This window comes from Scardinius erythrophthalmus (genome assembly GCF_964197995.2).
Source record: "Scardinius erythrophthalmus genome assembly, chromosome: 14".
NCBI lineage: Eukaryota > Metazoa > Chordata > Actinopteri > Cypriniformes > Leuciscidae > Scardinius > Scardinius erythrophthalmus.
In genome coordinates this window covers 31,438,497-31,454,094 of record NC_138234.1, presented here as the reverse complement: position 1 = coordinate 31,454,094, position 15,598 = coordinate 31,438,497, and the positions used below count along the sequence as shown (strand labels likewise).

The window sequence follows — 15,598 nt, the reverse complement described above, 5'->3', positions numbered from 1 at the left end:
AGGAACAACAGGGGCGTAAAACTGCCTGGGACGTAAAACAGCCTCCCCCTATAGAAACGATCCCCGTTCTCAAGGATCCGTGAAAACGACTAAAAACGCTTTATTATTCATGCCCGGCCAGTAGATGGCGATGTCACTTTGTAAAGAAACTCTACGACTGAACACGTAATACGCATGAGCATGACGTCACCGCTTTCACAGATTCGCGTTCTTGTAGTTTATACAGAGACAATAATGTTATCGTTTTCAAAAACATGTAATTTGAAACCCGTTTTCAAAAGTTTGCGTTTCCAGGCCCTCAAAACACCGTTGTCGTGTAAATTAACGGCCAAAACGCTTTAAAAGTTTTCAGTTGAAAACGGTGTCGGGTAAACGGCCCCTCGGTCTTGCTAAAACAACAATGAGCTAGTAAGCAGTCAATTAACTTTAAACGCAAAAGAAAAAAAGGTAAAAATGGCAAGATTTTCATTTTCAGACATTACAATTATCAAATATTTAAGCAATAGCCTAACTGTTAAATCTAGGCGAACTGATTCATGTATATTTTTAATGAATGTAAAACTATAAAAAGGCATCCAGATAAAGTGTATGACCTCTCAATGTTATTTTTTAAGTATAATATTTTAAATTACATTTTAATAATAACCAAATACAAGAAAAATGTTGCAATGTTATGCAAAGTTTACAAGCAAAATAATTACACATTTAAATTCTTAGGAAAAAGTCAGAAACAGAATTGTCCTGATTTAGCCAATTTAGTGTTGCACACTCTTAAAAAAATAGGGAAAAGTCGTTTTAAGAGAGTCGTTTAAAAATTTGGTAGCACTTTATTTTACAGTCCTGTGTACTTATAGTAATTACAATAACTGGGTAATAACTATGTACTACTAACCCTGCTACCATTAACCCATGTAGTTACCTTATATTACCCGGTACTTTCTCAGGAAAGTACACTGTAAGTGCACCTACTGTAAAATAAAATGCATTTAAGGCTATTATAAGTCATTCTTTAAATATGTTTTCTTTAAAATCATCCTTGGAGACAAAAAAAAGTTGTCCTAATTAAAGAATCACCCATATGAGTAATTACATTTTGAAGTGCCTAAAAAGGCTTGTTGAAAATAATAGGAATTTACTCACACCACTAACGCCACAACAAAACAGACAACAAAAATCATCAAGCAAAGACATAGTAGTGAAGGCTGCCATTTTGTATTGTGACTCGCACGAGCACAGGAAGTGAACCAACGGGACCGATGCATTAACAATGCATCTTAAATAATCTGCATTCATCTGACCGTTATGACAACTAGATTGTACGTGTACATCATACTCCCACCCTTAATGCTGATCTCCCTGAAACTGGTGACTCATCAGGTCCTTATGAGAATGATAAGTCAAGTTCCTTGTATTTACTGCAGCAATGATGCCCCCTGTATGATTCATTCTTTTGAAGGTATACCAATGACCTCTGCGTTTGAATTTGCTTCTGTTTGTACACGAAGCTTGTGCGATTCTGTCAGGAACAGTAGGGGAGGTGCAAACTGCACTGGCATTTCACGCACTGACACGAAGCTTCAACGGTGATAAACGGTGGCCACTGCAACATGCTGACGGTGCATTTCAACAATGAAGACGGTGTCCTTTTGTTTTGGAAGTTGAGATGATGATGATGGTGATGATGATGATGGTCACACGATGGATGATGAGTGATAGACCTAAATGTTAGATGTTTTCCACCATATGCACCTGTTGGAAGCGCACCGCTCGTATCGCCCCCTGTCGGTCAGTCGAGCATCTTCAACATCAGCAGTGTGTGTGTGTGTGTGTGTGTGTACTACTGTAACATCACCTTAGTATTCAACAGTCGTGCAGACAGATTTACACAAGGAATTCAATAAAAATTCATAGTAATACCTTGGTGAAAGTACCAGTATTACATGCGTAAAACGGGTTACGACTTTCTCCACACTCAACATGGCCTTTTTATACATTTTATATGGCATCTAGTTTCATATGACAGCATGTAATTTGCCTTTTCAAATCATTAAATGATTTGTAAGCCACATAAAACACATGAAATCAGTCGCTGACTAATAGATTAATGTGTATGTTTACAGCAAGAATGATAAATAAACATATTTTCAACTCACCCACTCCGATTTTCTCGTCCTCGGTCGGTGTCCACATGATCCCGGTAAAATAACCAAGATATCAGAAGAGTTTCGGTTAAATGTCATGTACGATGACACATTAAAGTTCAAGCAGACGCTCAGACGTGTTTATCTCACAGCGGTGTGTTTCATAAAACAAACGACATATTTCACACGTCAGCTCAGGTTTCCCACCCGCGCGCCTGGATCTCCCGTTATGGATGCGACGGCAGCAACATCTGAGGATGGAGACGATCATTTATTTATTTCATTGACTCGGTCAGTCGTGGTTTAGCGCTGGAATCCGACAAAACAGCGCGAGGACAAACTAACCTTGAGGGTTTCTCGAGTCGTGCGCGCGCGTGGTGCTCTTTTACGCCTAATCGATACGGTTTTCCGTGATTTTCCGGTGTGAACGAGAGACTCTTCATCACCGGTGCTGCGCCATCTTCATCTCTCCGTCCGTCCGTCCGTTCGCCGTCACATGACGCAGATTGTCGCTCTTTAACGGGACACGCGCTTTACAGTAGCAGTAAACGCTCGACAGAGCGCGCGCTGGGTTATTATTGACTCATGTTTGAGATTTTAGGATGGTCGATATTTTAAACACTTGACAGGCACTTCACAATAGTTTTTGTGTTACAGTTAGGCACATTACTATGGGTATCACAGAAATGTACCATGGTACACAGTCTTTCAACTAAAATAAAACAGTTAGGCTATAGTCTTCAGTAGAATTATAGCCTAATAAAGTAACATGCGATTTATCAACTGGGTAAGACGATTTCACAATCTTTCTGGCGTTTGGTTTTGTTATTTAATTTAACTATTATTGTTTTTACCTCAGTTTTATTCGGTATGACTCACACAGCAGCTGAACGGTTATTTTCAACCGCGCGTGAGTTCGGGTGACGTGTTCTGTATGAACGGAAGTTGTAAGTACCACAGAAATGTCAATAACTACCAACCACTCTTTTGTTGTGAAAAATATGGCACGATTTAGGGATGTTGAGCAGTCAGCGAGAGACAAAACACCTGTTATGCGTTTTGGGCGTTGAGGGAAAAACAAAATTGGACAAGACTGAATATTTGACCTCATATTTGAGAGGATTAAAGCAGCGGGAGTGACCTAAAATATTTTGGAATACAAATGAAATCCCTTAAGACACAATATAGTCTTTCGTTATCCATATTACATGCCTTCACAAAATCGGGAAGGCGATTGACTTCGGTTTTCTGCACTCTTAAGGTATTTGTCAGTGTGAACGCAGCCAAAATCTTTAATCACTCGGGATTTGTATGTAAATTATTATTTAATTAGGCCTACCCTGAAAAAGCTAAAAAAAAAAAAAAAGAGAGAGAAAAACCTAAGCTAGTTGGTTGGCTTAAGATGGATTTAGCTAGTTTAAGATGGTCAGACCAGCCTGCCCCTCTAAATATGTGGGCAAAACCCCTCTAAAACCAATCAGCTAACCCAAAAATGACCAGCTTAGACTGGTTTTAGCGTTTTGTTTTTGTTTTCTCAGCAGGGTGACTGATAAGACCTATGATATTAAAATGCCATGTATGAATGTGCGTTAACCAGCCATCGTCCAAACATGTTATAATTCTTAATCTATCTACACTTATCTTATCATGGGCATAATTACGTTGCCAGGCCATATCGTCTTTTTGTTACGGCAAGTGTGCCAGGGATGTTTTTGCACCACTCATGTACTATAACAATTTCAGTACCTGTTGATGTATAATAGGAACCAGAGACTGTATAAAAACTGCTCAAGACAGCAGTTATACGCTCGCCTTTAAGCCCCCAGTGGCTATATTAGAAAACAAGCCTCTCGCTTTACTTATTTTTGTGTCGTTTTTCTTCATTTCTCTACAGGCTTGCACACTGGATCCAGAAGGGTCCAGCGACTATCTTGCAGAAAGCGAACAATGATGAGACTGCAGGGGAATATTATCATGACAAGAGCAGGTGAAGGGGGGAATCAGGCGGGGGTGGGAGTCGCTCTCTCTGCCCTTCCCATCTCATTTACTCAAGCTTTCATTTAGAAATGACAGAGTCCATTAGTGTGTGTGTTTAGATTATAGGCACGTTGTCTTTTGCAAGTCTTTTGAGCATCAGGAAAATTCAAGAAAAATGACAGAATAATTCAATTTGTGGTGTTTTTTACAATAATAATACATAAAATAAACATTATTTTTGTATAAGTAGAGTTAATACTGTTATTATTACATATAATTATGATTATAAGTATTAATAATAAGTTATAAATGCTAAAAAAGCACATGATGTTCTACGAGCCGCTTAAAATCTGCAGTTTTTTCCCGAGCCACTGATGCATAAACTCCGTTTCATTGTTTATTTTTAGATGTAAAGGTGATTGTCTGCTAACACCCAGATCCTGCGAGAACTGAATAAACATTCCGGACATGAGGTAACCATGGTGACGCGAACGGCAACCTGCCGCATTTTCAGAGGCGTCTTAATGGTCATTGTGTGTGTTGCGGACTCTCCTGACCCGCTGAGCAAGTCGTCCATGCATTGCCTTAATCAGATTCATAATCTCATCTATTCATTCCAAGTCCGTGTTTATTGCAGTTCCCATGCAGTCTATACTCATGAGAACTTAAATTCTTGTGTTTTTGCAATCTAAATGCATTCGCAGGAATATCATTGGTGTCTATATGTAGCAACACGTATCAGCCAAATAAGTCTGTATATATCGATGCTGTAAGGGCAAAGCATACCAAAATATCCGTCTTTAATAGTTGTATTTTCAGCCTCCAGTGTGATGTATAAAACAGCATATGGAGGGAAGGGAATTTCTATTTGTTACTCTTGCTGGCTGTGATTCAAAAGACTTAAGAGAGAGGCCCTGAAACACGAACAGCACTGAGTCATCGCGATTCAGCTGAGAATTCTCCAGATGAAAGATGTTTTGCTCAGTCTGAGAGTTAAAACTATCAAACGCATCCTTCCCTTCGCTGTGTCATGAGGAGCACGTCTGTGGCTGCATACGGGACCGTAGTGTGTTTGTTTCTCTGGTGAATCTTTAAAGATTTGATTTGATTTTTAGATATTTCAGATTCGATGGATGTTTAGTCAAAGAGATTTTTTGCATGGATTCAAGATGTAATCCAGCAACGTAACAGTCATTCAGACAGGAGTGCACAAGAATGTATGTGAATGAACAATCCTTAGATAAAAGGCTGTATATGAATACATACATTGAGTTGTTCTAAACACGAACGTTATAATAAATAAAACCTGGATGAATATTAAAAATCAATTAAACCTGACAGATAAATTACTAGATTGACTGATCTTTCACAATATTAGGCTGTCCTGGATATATTTCAGGTAAATGCCTCTTTCTTGATTCAAGTCTCTACAAAAGTGTACAGGGACATCATGTGGTAGAGATATGAATTGCAATGCAAATTTATAAATGCAATTGATTATCAACATCTAGGACTGGTTCACTATTAACAATATAAGCAAACCTCACAATATATTTAAATTAAACTAAATTCTGAGACAAAATTCTTGCATTATGAAAAAGTGGAAACTCCACACGTGTTTGTTTTGCCATTAAACATGTTAACAAACAGCCAGTCAGACGTGCACATTTATTGATTTGTTCATCAAGATATCGTCAGATGTTTTCTTTAAGCTTGAGTCTTGCAGTGGCATTTTAGTCAAAGCTCAATCTGATATGTCACCTGGTGCTTGTAGCAAATAATAAATAAATACAATTTTATATGATTATGTGTTTTTTTTGAGGAGCAAATCAAAATTCACACATCTGTATATTTAAATAAAACACACTTGCATATTTACACACACTGTATCTTCTAATGACTTGTTGATTTAAACAACTAAGAATGATCATGTTCTCAGAGAAGGCCAGCTCTGACTTCCCCTCTCGTCTGTGTGGTCGAGGTTTGTGTTTCCGCTCACAGTTCGAGATGTGTGTATGATCACTATAGCAGATATTATTCATCTGGATCAGACAATGAAGATCATACAGCTGCAGATCTGTGAGTTTCTCACGTCACATTTGATTGAGTCAGTTTTCTTTTGATTTTATATCTTAATAAATGTGTTTTTCTTTCTCTCATAGATCTGTTCATGTTGTATCAAGCCACAGAGAGTCTAACAAACACACCAGTAACTTTAGGATCTGATGTGATTATAACCTGTGATCTTGATATAGAGGAGATTTACTGGTACAAACTGAAATTACCGGATCCTCCAGTGTTGATCTTACGCACTTTCAGCAACACATTAGAAGAAGGTAGATATGAAAACAGCAGCTTTATACACAAATACTCAGTGAAAACTAACAGTCGTCTGTTCATCAGAAATATCACCATTAATGAATTAGGAGTTTATTATTGTGTGAAAGTTAGTGAACCAACTAAATTCAACAACGGCACCAAAATCTACATCAGCGGTGAGTTATTTTATCATTTCATGTCTTTATAAACCATATGATGGATTCCAGATTGAATATACTGTATGAAGATCTAATAATAGTTTCATTGTTCTGTTAAAGACTGAAACTGAATAAAGATTGAACTACAAACCTTTTACAGACTTTGTCCAAAAGAATATTACAGACTCCGTCCACAGGAATCAGACAGATGACGCTCCACAACACCAGACACCATGGAGAGATATGACCATCATCATATCTGTCCTGCTGAATGTGCTTCTGACCATTGCATTAATAGGTTTGTACATGTTTTACTACAGTAAAAGTCTTTGAACTACAAGAAGACAAACTCTAGATTTACAAAATATTGCCGGTTCACACAGAACATGTTTGTCTATTCCTCTGCGCTCCTTTTGCATATTTTTTTTTTTATGTAAACACACACTAAACGTGTTTAACTGCTGCGCTCACATCTGTCTTCTTTTTCAGCGTCTCGTGCGAGACATGATGTTCTAAAAATGCCTAAAAAAGTTAAACTTTTAAAAAACACATTTCTCTAGACACTCTTTTCATTCCCCTGGTCTGAATCTCACATTTTTCACAGTAAAACACATTCTCTGTGAATCAGCTCTTGCACTGTTACAATGTGTGAATTCAGTGATATTCATATTCAGTGCTGTTTCAGGAATGGTGAAGAGCTTTATTAATGCAACTGGAAAATCTGCGGCTCAAAACTCAAATAATCCACAGGTAAGATCTTCAATATTAATATATGTTATCTTATTTTGTCCTCTATTATCCTGGAGATTCTTACAGTGAAACTTCAAGCTGCACAAGATTCATTAAATGATCTGAAATGTGTATGACCAGCTGACTGTACATTATGTCTATCATACTGTATATGTCCATTCATATATAATATGGTCCTCTTTCAGTGTGCTGAAGTTGATTTCTTCATGTGCTCCAGTAACACCAGGCCTAGTCAGGAGCAGAGCACTACTGTCTACAGCCAATGTGTGATGTGATACTCTTTATGAATACAAAGTGTGCCTATATATGCTTTTTTTTTTTAACAAACTAAAATTTCCTGTTATTATGTGTGTGTATGATAGTAACACTTTTTGCTGGTACTGTTTTAAGTGGAGATGTTATAGCAATACAATAGTTTTTTTCTCTCTCTCTCTGTTATAAGTGCGCTGACATGCTCAGCAGTGAAATTTTAAACCACATGGATGATGAGCTTTCTTGGGGCTAAAACATCAGTGATGTTTTTAAGCTTGAAGTCAAAAAAACAAATGTCAATAAATCTAAAGGTGTTTTCTTTTTGCCATGCATATTAATTGTTTTTAATATTTTTGCACATATTTAAAAACATCTAACTTTTGCACAGTTTTCTTTTTTGTGGTTAACACACGCATGGTTTCGTGCAAATGAAGTGTTCCACTGGTTTGGTCACTTGATGAACAACACGATCACACACACTTTCTGCATCAAGAGGTTTAAACTTTAACCGAGTGAACATGACACGAAACACCATGGTAAAACTTTACAGTTATGTTCCATTTGTTAAAGTTAACTTCATTAGTTATCATGAACTAACAATAATAAAAGAAATACTTTTAAAGCAGCTATTAATTGTAGTTCATGCTAATTGAACTTTTATTAAAATTTATTGAAGCACATTATTAAAAACACAAGCTGTATCTGTTATTATTATTTAATGAACCTGAGCTAACATGAACAATGAACAGCTGAATTTCTATTAACTAACATTAACAAAGATTAATAAATTGTATAATAAATGTTGGAAATAAGTTTCACACTTCCTACTAAAAAGAAGTACCAAGAAAGTATAAGAAAAAAGAAATTTAATCCAGATTAATTAAAATACATAGAGTACGCACTTGCTTCAAGGATAAATATTGTTTATGGTGAATTAGTGGATAATTCTGTCAAGAGACAGAAACTAAAAACCTCATCTAAACTTATGAGTTAATAATCACGGGTTATAATGAGAATACAGTTGAAGAAAACATATGTGTGTTTGTATGACACTGAAGAAAAGAAAATGGTGCTGTTCTCAGTGTCTTGGGTCATTTTGCTGCCAGTGAATTAGAGATGAATATATATTTTTAAAAACACAAGAGATTATATATAGATCAAGGTTTGAGTTTTGAACAAATCAACAACAAAACTAAACATGTGACCAGAGCAAACCTGCCTTTAACTTCCTCTTGATTGTGGTTAATCACCATATTCATCTGAAAGCTCTGAGGTAAAGTTACATCTCTACAGTCGTGTGAAAGAAACAAGTGTTTTAACATCATGAAGATTGTGCAGCTTTACCTCTGTGAGTTTATTGTTCTTTATGAATATGTTATTGTTCTTTATAAGATAATTTATAATGTTTAATGACATAATAATAATCCATATTTAGTGTGTGTGTGTGTTGTGTTTATTCCACAGATCTGCTCATATGGTGTGAAGCTGCGGAGACTTTAACTGATCAACTAATAGATTTGGGTCAAAATGTGACGATAAACTGTGATTTTGATGTAATTGAGGTTTATTGGTTTTTACTAAAACTACCAGATTCTCCAGTTGTCATATTACTCTCTTCCACAACGTCAGCTCTCTTTCACTACAGTAAAGCTTTTAGGCAGAAATATTCAGTGCAAAGTAAACATCGCCTGTTCATAAATAATGTCACTATTGATGATTTAGGAGATTATTACTGTGTGACCAAAGACGCTCCTCCGAAATACAGCGACGGCACCAGACTACACATCACTGGTGAGTGAACACTCAGTGATCATCAAGCTTTACATTTAATCATTTTTAGACAAAACAATATTAAATATTAATATTAAACCCCTTCAATGATTACACAGTACCAACTCCAGAGATCCAGAATCATACAGCGGTGAAGAACATTGAGAAGAATCAGACACAGATTATTATCTTCATATCTGCTTTCATAAATGGTCTTCTGATCATTGTGATCATAGGTGAGCTCTTTGGTGAAATTATACATGTATGGCTCCAAATGTGAACATTGTGCTCTTGAATTCTCACTATAATATCAGTATGCTATTTACAAATGTTTAAAGATTATTTTAACAGCTCTTGCAGTTCCAGCTCTTTATAGAGACTACAATTGTTATGTTACTGAAAGAACAAACCCATGAAATGTGGGTGAATAAATAATGTTTTTGTCTGAAATACTAATTTAATGTTAAATCTGATTTCACTTTTAAGGACTCTTAAAGGTGTTTGTTCATGCAAGAAATGGAGACGACTTGAAACAATTTCAAGACACAGACCTTCAAAATCTTCAAGATATGGATTTCGATCAACCTCAAGACTCAACACAAACACTGATATCATATGTTACATGAAAATATAATGTAAAACAATATGTCTTCCTCTTTGTTAAAGTATAAAGCTATATAAAGCTATATAAAACCATATTTATATGGTTATAATTATGCATATGTGCTGATATTCAGGCCAACAGTGCGACTGAGAGCTTGATATTGATTTATACAGCAATGTATGTGCTGTTTAGGGGCAAGTAAATATTAAAAACATAATACCCAATTATGCATGTGAGATTTTTATTTTCATAATATGTCAATAAAAAATATGTGACCGGAAATAATGTTTTCATGTTTCCTGCTGGCTTTGTTCTATGCTTTTATAATTTGTTTATTTCTGTTGAAACTAAAAAATGAAGCCACAGCACAAAAAAATGCCTCCTGACCACAAGAGAGCAGTGTTGAGCAAGAAATTTAAGGATTTAAAAACATTTACTGACAATAAATCAAAAACATTGACTGTATTGACTACATTGGCTATAAATGTACAAAATCCAACCAAGTTCCATTTCCGTTGTGTTGTGAACATTTGTTTGTTCACTGAGTGTGCTTTAAAAACACATACAAGGACTAAATTTAAAGGGGTCATATAATGGTACATGCACTTTTACAAGTTGATTGCACTGAAATGTCTGTTGGCAGTGCCTGTACACAACCATCCTATCATGATAAAAATCCATCCAGTGGTTTGGTTTTAATCTCCTTATATGTTTGACCCTCTCTGAAATCAAGCCGTTCGATGTGACGTCATAATATCCAACGCCCCTCCCACGGTGCTGAGTGACAGCCGTGTTTCAACACAAGACCCGCCCTGAGCGAGCTGTGACAGCCGTCATAGTAGTCCGCCATTGTTGATATGCTGGAGCAGAATGGCGTCTAAGCGATTGTGGTGTTCAGTTCTAAGATGTAATAAGGAACACAGCAGTCATTTGGATGTTCCTAAATCCGAGCCGTTGAAGATGCAGTGGCTGAGTTTTGTTTTTGAAGCGATATGCCCAAAGGATTGACGCGGGGATTCCCTCACGGGGATTCCCCACGATCGTCCATGCTTTCATGTTTGCACGAATCATTTCACACCAGACAGCTTTACAAACAAGAAAAAACGGATCGGTACCAACGTGTTCCTGCTGAACCTCCAGAAGATGTGAGTGTAATGTTTTATTAACCTTTATATTAGTATTTATATTAATCTTTGCGAAATTTGCAAACCTTGCTGCACGCTTCACGATGAATGCATCTAAGGTTTACACTCAGGGTACATTACGGCATGTTTTCTATGTACAACGTTCTCAATATAATTCATAATCCCACGTTTATAATGAACAACACGTGGTTATTGTGTTAGAAACGGTGTATGCACAGAGCAGAGGGGCGGGGCGAGCAAAGCTCATTATCATTTAAAGACACATGCACTGAAACGGCGTGCTGAAAACAGAGCTGTTTTTGACCAGGTAAAATTAGTGTTTTCTTACAATACTAATGAGAATTTTTAATTAAAGTATATTACAAACTTTTCATTTAGACCCTAAAGAATCATATTAGATTGTACAAAAATGGCATTATATGACCCCTTTAAGGATGTGGATTTTGGTCCGACATTTGTTATGACATCCACTTAAAACATTACAATGCTCATGATAACTTTACTTAACTTTAGTAATAATCTATCAACAATATTCTGGAATGTGACATTCTGATTTTTACTTTTGATATCTTCTGTATATTGATGGACTTTACTTGCACTTGACCATACAATGGGCGAATACTAGCTCACAATATCAAACTTTATGCAATATAGATCCTGGGAGGGCGTGGCGCGTGGGCACAAACTGATGTGGATTTTAAATTATTTTATAAACTTGAAATACAGGCATATTTTTGTAGACGTGTTCCTAAAAATATGCATATATTTTTACGTTTGAATGTGATTGTTTTGAACCCGTGTTTCCCCCGTGTCCGATCCGACCCGCACCCGTATCCGACACAGTTGGAACTTGGATATTTTTCACCCGTTTGAGCAAAATTTGCGGGTGATCCGTCGGGTACCCGAACCCGTGCAGGACTCTATTTTAAAGTATAAAGATGGTAGCGGTCAGAACTCTGGTGTAGGCTACCTAGTTTGGACAGAGCGGGCGATCTGACTGACAATAGCTGACTCCCGACATGTTTTGACAGCGCATCCGCACTTCATTCTGACCACCTGCAGGCTAGGCTACACCTAGCTCTGAGGAGCTGTTTGGTACTGAAACCATTGTCAGTCAACAACATTCTTTTTTTTTTTTTTTTGCAAGGATGTTTGAAATAGTTTGGCAGAAAATAGCCTTCTTCATTTGTCAGTTGGGCAATATGGTTTTCATTTATGTTGCTTGAGTGATTTGATATTTATTTGTTATTTATATTTCATTATTTTTTTTCTGTGACATTTTTTTCTCTGCTGTCAGTACAATGTTAAAATAATATTTATATTGACACGAACACAATTTTTGTATAGCATTTATAATTGTTATAGGCTACTTAATCTCTCTCTTTCCGTTAGAGACATTTGAATGTGAGATTCTGGAAATGAGATCTAAATTTTGCGGACCCGTCAGGTCGGGATATAAAGCGGGTGAATACAGAGTGTATTTTAAGCGGTTTAATTTGTATCCCTACTCCGTGTAGCTGGCCCGCCATCTACTGGCTAAAAAAAATATTGGCCCACGGCCAAAGTTATTTGCCGACCCCTGCTGTAAAGTATTTACAAGAACAATATTTCACCACAGCTCCACCTCAGCGAAAAAAAATGGGAAAGAGAAGAAAGCACATAAATAATTGAAATGGTTATTATGGCAGCAATATATGATACAATTTTAAAATATGTAGGCAAGGTTATTATAGTTTGGGTTATTTTTTTATAATATCCCATGAGTCCTAATAAATGCAATTTCAACTATTTATGAAGTGCTTCTTTTATAAAGAGCACCGCTTTCTCACATAAACAGCCCCTGCACGAGAGAATAATTGATTCTCGAGCCATCGATATCAACCAATTCAGCACCATCGCCACGGACAGCACCGGGTAACGTCGCACGTGAGAAGGTAATTCTTAAGCAGCTTCCTAAGGTATAGTTCGGGTAACGCGCCTAGAAATGGTATACCTTCAGTTAAGTTATACCTTAAGAGTCTCCGTAGCGCGCTAAGAGACAAAGTTATCGAGAAACTCAGCCCAGGCCTGTACGACCCACTTGGCCTTGTAATTCCTGTCAAGCAAAAAGGTGCCATTTTGGTCAGAAGAGCTTTCCAAGAAGCCAAAGTAAAGTACTGCTTAGAAGACACATGGGACGCTGCCTTGTCTGAAGGTCTCCGAGAAGACGCTATAAAGCTATTAGAAGAATATGCTGACCTGAGCCAACTTCACTTTGCCAGATCCCTGACTCCGCCAGATTTCTGTGCAAAGCCCAGTGCCATCACGTTCTCTGATGGCAGTGAACATGCATACGGCGCAGTGATGTATCTTCGATGGAGCTGCAGCCATGGTGTCGTTGTGAGACTGGTCGAATCCAAAGCCAAGTTGACCCCTCTCGACCACAGAGGCGATCCTGTAAAAGCTGAGATGTGTGGAGCCGTATTCGCAGCCCGCCTCAAGACCTACTTCCAGAGACACTGCCGACTCCAGGTCGAGAAATGGTACCATCTTGTCGACAGTCAGACCGTTCTGGGTGCAATACAGCGTGAGAGTTATGGCTACCAGACCTTCTTCGCAAACCGTGTTGGCGAGATTCAGAGCAGCACCGACGTCCAGGACTGGTGGTGGATTCCAGGGCTAGCAAACATCGCAGACATCATCACCAGAGGCTCCAATTCAGATGCCCTAACTGAGGACTCCGAGTGGCAGTCGGGTCCAAAGTTCCTCCAACTTCCTGACGATGAGTGGCCAAAGAAATCCGCTATAGACGTCGCAGCCCAAGCTCGAGATAAAGTCACAAAGATCCAGAAAAAGACATTTGTAGCAGCACTTACCAGAAGTCACCTGAAGACTGCACACGATCCAGCCCGGGTAGAGTCCAGAAGACCACCAGCAGGAGCAGCAATTCGACAGCTTGTCGACATAAGGCACTTCAGCAATCTGAGAAGGCTGGTCGGGACCATGCCGTGGATCTGGAGAGCAGCTAAAAAGTTCCTGAGTGCCAAGATCAGAGACCAAGAAAAGTGGGAGGCAGTACCATCCTCGGGTCCTTACAGTCAGCGAAAGACGAGACGTGTTCCGGGACCTTTGTCTAGCAGCACAGGAGGGCGTCGACTTCCCAAGCGCCACAATAGACAGACTAGTCGTCTACAGGGATCAGACTAGTGGACTTCTGGTTTGTGGTGGCAGAGTCCAGACCTTCGGAGAAGACTGCAGAGCTGTTCCTCTTCTACCATTCCAAGCTTGGTTATCCACCCTGTTAGCCAGAGAAGCGCATAGCGAGGGACATGATGGAGTGGCGGGAACTCTGCTGCGGATGAGGTGTGGGTCATAAGAGGAAGAATTATTGCCCGAAAAGTCATTGACAAGTGTATCGTCTGCAGGAAAGTAAAAGCAAGAACCTGCAAGCAGATAATGAGAAACTTACCTGAAGAGAGGTCAAGTCCTGCTGCATCATTCAAGTTCACTTTTGTTGACCTATTTGGACCTTACCATGTGAAGGATGATGTCAAGAAGAGAGTAACTATGAAAGTATGGGGTGTCGTATTTTGCTGTATGTCCAGCCGAGCCATCCATGTCGAGTTAGCAAACACATTATCAACAGTGAGCTTTCTGCTTACCTACCAGATCCCCGAAAAATCTGGTCTGATCCTGGTACGAACTTTGTCGGAGCAAGACCTGTCCTAAAAGAGATGTATACTTACCTGAATCAAAAGAACAAAGAGTCGCTTGAAGAGTATGCTGCCAAAAATGAGACCACCTGGATGTGGAAAATCCTCCCGGCCGATTCACCTCACCGAAACAGGTGCCGCCGAAGCTGCTGTCAGAGTCACTAAGAGAGCCCTCCAAAGTCTTGGCAATGTAGAAGGCCTTACCTTTAGTGAGTTCCTGACTGTGCTCCAGCTAGCTGCCAATCTTGCTAATGAGAGACCCATCGACGCCAGAGTTCAGAGCCGAGAAGAGAGCATCCAGTACATCACGCCAAACAACCTGTTGCTTGGTCGAGCCACACAAAGTGGAGACTTCAAAACTGTCGACTACACCATTTATCCATTCGAGAGACTCAAAGAAATACAAACTATAGTCAACAACTTTTGGAAGTCCTGGAGCCAACTCGTGGTCTGAACCTGTTCATTCGCAGTAAGTGGCATACTGCTGAAAGGAACGTTGCCGTTGGAGACATAGTTTGGCTCTGTGACCAAAACGCACTGAGAGGGCAGTTCAGACTCGCAAGAGTTGTCGACGTGAATCCTGATTCCAGAAGTATTGTTCGAGATGTTTATGTGAGGGTCTCTCTAAGCTCCAGCATTTCGGTGAGAAATCCAAAACCGGGTGCCAAAGGTCCCGAATCGAGTACCATTCTGCATCGGGATGCCTTGTCGTCCTTGTACCGGTGGAAGATCAGGTCGGAGACCAGCCCACTTGAGAGTGCGATCTTTCCGGGTATTGCTACGTAAAACA

General features: G+C 38.8%; 1 protein-coding gene across 1 annotated transcript in view; it reads right to left on the bottom strand.

Annotated features, from left to right (window-relative positions):
• Positions 1-2,629, bottom strand: part of dock3 (dedicator of cytokinesis 3) — a 188,994-nt gene extending 186,365 nt beyond the window's left edge. Inside the window, exon 1 of the mRNA XM_081385563.1 lies at positions 2,154-2,629. Within this exon, the coding sequence (XP_081241689.1) occupies positions 2,154-2,190 (37 nt within the window). The 5' untranslated portion in view covers positions 2,191-2,629. The remainder of the gene's footprint in view (positions 1-2,153) is intronic.
• Between the last annotated feature and the right edge of the window lie 12,969 nt (positions 2,630-15,598).